This window comes from Sardina pilchardus, chromosome 7, assembly GCF_963854185.1.
Source record: "Sardina pilchardus chromosome 7, fSarPil1.1, whole genome shotgun sequence".
NCBI lineage: Eukaryota > Metazoa > Chordata > Actinopteri > Clupeiformes > Clupeidae > Sardina > Sardina pilchardus.
In genome coordinates this window covers 22,249,350-22,254,349 of record NC_085000.1, presented here as the reverse complement: position 1 = coordinate 22,254,349, position 5,000 = coordinate 22,249,350, and the positions used below count along the sequence as shown (strand labels likewise).

Genomic DNA, 5,000 nt, shown 5'->3' with positions numbered 1-5,000 from the left:
TTTGATAAATCACGAGCACCGAGTTCACTCACTCTCTCTCTCTCTCTCTCTCTCTCTCTCTCTCTCTCTCTCTCTCTCTCTCTCTCTCTCTCTCTCTCTCTCTCTCTCTCTCTCTCTCTCTCTCTCTCTCTCTCTCTCTCTCTCTCTCTCTTTCCCTCTATATCTCTCTTTCCTGACTTGAGGCGACTTCTTCGGATGGGTCCCCTATAGTCTATGCTTCCCCATGAGATGGCGTCCCCAGTCTCAAGAGTGCTGGGAACAGAGGAAATAAGCCCTTGAGCTGTTTACCAAAATTCCGCTGCCGCAAGGTCCCATGAGAGGCCATCACAAGGTGCAGTGACTTTAACAGCGTGGGGCTCTGACGTGATCCAAACAGGACCGCCTGTGACTTCTGCACTCCTGCACGCCACAAGGCAAGGGGCCCAGCCAAGGCAGACCCCCCTAAGAAACCACAAAATTGTTTACGAGCCATAAACTAATTGAATGCTCTGCAGCCCCGGCGCTCACTTAAGAGCACAGCTGCGTGGCATTTGGGAGGGTTCTGTGAAGCACACTAACTAGGCGGCCAGGTCCTTTTTCAGCTGCGACTGTCTGGTGGGGGCTGACGTCTTTATGTCGGGGCTCTCCCTCCCTCCGCTGTTTAAAGACACCGGCCTGCCACGGCGAGAACCACACCGGCCGTGCGCTCGGCTCTTACTGTTTTCCGACAACCTCGCTCCGTGTCCACTCGATGTCCGCTCCCTCCCGCGAGAGTGCGTTTGCCAGTACCTGTGACGCCGGGCGGCCCCTCGTAAATGTCACATCCCCTCGCTCGCCCCCGGGGCAGCGGCGCTGGCGCTGCAGTTGTGCTGCTGTCAGCTCTGTCCCGGAGCACGAGGTCACTGCGTCCTCTGAGCCTCTGAGCAACATCCCCATCTACTGGGCAAGACGGAAACTGCCCCCGTCTGTCTCTCCTGCACGGACACCTCCCAGGGTGGCTCTCAAACTCTCTCTTCGATCCTCGACGCTCGGTCCCACTGATCTATAACTAACACTGGATAGGACTATCCCATTGTTGCCGCCCCACCATTCTCTATCTAGATCAGTGAGGACGAGGATCGAGGAAGGAAGGGAGGGTGTATAAAAGACCAAATGAGAGGCATCCCCCGTGTCCGTGTCTGGCACCAGGAGTGCGGACTGGACTCCCCCGAGGCGCGGCCCTGCAGATTTATTAACACAGGAGAGGTCCGCTGGACATCACCTCCAGAGCCTCCGCGGCAGCGCTCGGCTTCATCTTAAATGGGATTAATTCCGACCATGACAGGCGTGGATGGGCAGACATGGCTAATTACTGGGTCTGTGTGTGTGTGTGTGTGTGTGTGTGTGTCCTGACCGACCCGCGCTTTTCAGATATAAATCTTTTTTTTACACACTTTCCCGTGAAAATCTTTGTTTTAAGAGGACGATTAAAAGAGAATTGGAAAGGGAGCGCCAGAGGTTAGAACACATTCATCAATTTGGCACGGGTTCTGGCGGGGGGGCGGGCTGAGCTTTCTTCTTTTTTTTCTGTTTTAGAACACACTGCCAGAGGCCATGCCATATTTTAAACGTGGCAACAAGTAGCGGCAGAGACCCAAGCCAACTGGAGCAGGGCAAATATAGCCGCGTGTGGGCTCACACTCTCTCTCGCCTGATGAGGGGAACAGTTGGCCACGCCTGGCGACAGGTCCGCACACGACCACGTGCAGCTTACGCTCTGCCCTTCTCTCTCTCTCTCTCTCTCTCTCTCTCTCTCTCTCTTCTCTCTCTCTCTCTCTCTCTCTCTTTCTCTCCCCATGCGTCGAGCGTCACGGCCATCTGCGTCCTCGTGAAAAGAAAAGCAATCTCGGAAGTGCGCTCCGGAGGGAAAAAAAAGTGCTGAGCACGGAAAATGGCCGTCGTTGCCCCCCTCCTAATCAAAATGATTAGCAATAACTCACGGCTGACGGACTAAAACAACCAAACATTTCTCTCTTTTCCCGGGTCCCCCTATAGCCGAGCGCTGAGAGGATGCAGGGAGCCGAGCGGAGGCGCGGGGCGCGAGAAGGAGGAAACGCACGACCGGCTGACATTAATCCGTGTCGTATATCATCCTGGTTTATGATTAGTGAGGGATGATTAATGTCCGTACGGGCGCGGGGGCCAGTCCGGTGGTTTCCCCCTGCATGAGACACGCACACACACACACACACACACACACACACACACACCCTGCACGGTAGCAGCGGAGCTGGGACTTACCGCACTGAAGTTGGGGAAGAGCCCCACGCTGTGGGGCGGGGCCGTCTCCATGGGAAACTGCAGGAAGGGTTTCATGTCCAAGTGGGGTTGGAGCACCGTGGGGGTCCTCAGAAACGTGGGGACTGCCCCCGTCCGGTTGATGCTTCCTGTGGACACAAAGAGAGAGAAGGGCTTAGAAAGAGACAGTGGCAACAACAGGGGGAAAAGAACACATATCGACAGTTGGCATTTAGCTCAGGAAGTTGCTGGTGTTTCAAGATACTGTAGATAGATTCCTGAGAGTGCTCATTGGGGTCAGGAATTCAGTAGAAAGAGGAAATCCAAATCTTCTTTTTCAAAAATATTTAAAAAGCCTTTACTGTATTTCAATGATTGAAATTGTAAAACCATGTAGATAGAAATGCATATTGAAAATAAGTTGCGCAGCAACCCAGGCTTAGTGGCACAGACGTGGCCCTGAAGAAGTGGTTCTTTGGAAGCATGTGGTTCTTTGGGCCAAGCAGTCTGTCAGTGACAGTGGAGAAATACAGTACATCTGTTTAATGTCCAAGTCCCCCGTAATGCTGCATTATTACGGGCAGGCGGTCTGATAGCATTGTTAGACTGAGGAAGTCAAGAGACCAAAATAGTCTCCCTCTGACGAGAACACCTTTTGTCAGCATTAATTCCTCCACACAGAGCCATCAGGCCCCCTGTTATGAAACACCCCAAAACACGTCACAAGCCTCTGTCATCCTCTCCCTCTCCCTCGCTCACAGTCCTTCCCTCTCACTCGCTCCCTCTCTCTTTCTCTCCTCCTTTGCTCCTTATCCCCTGCCTCCAGCACAACCTTGCAAATGAGACTCTGAGGGCCCGGGCCCTTCAGAATTCAGCTTTAGTGAGCAGTTACTTTAAGCCGCTTAATTTTCACAGCTGGATCCCACACACACATTCACACACACACACACACACACACACACACACACACACACACACACACACACACACGCGCACGCACACATCACACACATGCACACACCACACACACACACACACACACACACACAAAGTACTTTCAAAAATCCTCCCCGCCTTCAAAACCTCTCTGCTCCTAAATCTGCACATTTCTTTTTCGGGGGGCCCTTTTCTGTTCCGCTCCTCACACAGTGGCTTGTCAAGTTGTCCTATTTGTTTCCCATCTCTCTCTCTCTCTCTCCCCCCTATCTGCAGATAGGCTCCCCGGTCTGGGTGGAGCTTTCGCTGGGGCGGCTAGCTGTGCAGCACTCTGTGAGAACACCCCACAGCAGCTGCCGCCGCATGTTGTGTTCAAGGGGGAATAGAGAGAGAGGGATACAGACAGAGAGAGAGAGAGAGGGATAGAGAGAGGGAGCGAAAGAGAGAGAGAGTGATAGAGAGGGATACAGACAGAGAGAGAGGGATAGAGAGAGAGTGATAGAGAGGGATACAGACAGAGAGAGAGGGATAGAGAGAAGGAGCGAAAGAGAGAGAGAGTGATAGAGACGGAGACATACAGAGAGAGAGAGAGAGAGAGAGAGAGAGGGAGAGAGAGGATTTTGAAAAAGGGGGACTTTGTGAGACTTTGGTGCGTGAATGTGCTGCCTCAGCCAGAGCCCAGCTGCCATGCTGCATCTGTGAGCTCCAGGCTGTGCAGGAGCCCTGTGCCATTAACTCACATTAGGCATGCAAGCCTCCGCCGTGGCACTGAGAACAGGAGTGGCAGAGAGACGGAGAGAGAGAGAGAGAGAGAGAGACGGAGAGAGAGGGGGAGCTACAATATGTGTTCAGTCAAGGAGAGAGGGAGAGAGAGAGAGAGAGAGAGAGAGAGAGAGAGAGAGAGGAAGATCATGACAGAGATGTAAGAGACCGTGTGTGACTTCTCTCAAGAAACAGAGGGAGCCACTGAGACATTCATGGCTGGTGGCCTGAGCTGGTTTCCGTGGGGACAGAGGGGGGGTCGCGGAGGGCGTCATCGTTGACTCACTACAGTACGTTGGCTGATGTGAGGCCACATGACCCCGTCCTAATTGTACCTCTCTCCTAAGAAGAGTAATGAACTGCCATCAATGCTGCCGCCGCCGCCACCACCACCTCTACCACCACCGCTGCTTCTGCTGCTGCTGTTGTTGTGCTGGTGGTGGAAACGGAGGGGTCGCGAGCGGCGCTGCTGCACCCGTGTTGTTATGTGTCAAGTGCCGTGTCCTGCTGCTTTTAGATTAGTCCTCCGGGCCAAAGCCCTGATGAAGTGGAGTCATCTGTCGCGAGTCATTTGACCTCTGAACCCTGCCAGGACTCCAGGAGCCCCTCTCTCAGCACCTCCAGACTCGCCGCGCGGCTCACATTACTAATACTGCACGCTGGCTTCATTTGTCGCCGCAGTGTGTGTGTGTACGTGTGCGTGTCTGTGTGTGTGTGTGTGTGTGTGTGTGTGTATGGTGTGTGTAGTTGGGTGGATATATGCAGACTATGTTACACTCAGGCATGATATCTGGAGCCAGAGCGATAGATAGAAAGTGAGAGAGAGGGAGAGAAGGGGAGAGAGTGAGAGGGGAGGGGAGAGGCGAGGCAGAGAGAGAGGGGGCACAGACCATTTAGCCTGTTCACATGTGGACTGTGAAATAACTGGGGAATAGTGACAACATGGTCCACTGGAAACAGAGTCTGTGGGTGGTGCGTTTTTGCGGCTGGGGGTTATGCGAGATGCAGGGTGCCCTGCACAAGGGAAGGTAGGATAGGAGAGAGAG

General features: G+C 53.6%; 1 protein-coding gene across 4 annotated transcripts in view; it reads right to left on the bottom strand.

Moving 5' to 3' along the window:
* znf385a (zinc finger protein 385A) overlaps positions 1-5,000 on the bottom strand; it is an 80,499-nt gene that overhangs the window by 30,110 nt on the left and 45,389 nt on the right. For all 4 annotated transcript variants that reach the window (XM_062541305.1, XM_062541306.1, XM_062541304.1 and 1 more), the window contains exon 2: positions 2,260-2,405. In XM_062541305.1, the coding sequence (XP_062397289.1) occupies positions 2,260-2,405 (146 nt within the window). The remainder of the gene's footprint in view (positions 1-2,259; positions 2,406-5,000) is intronic.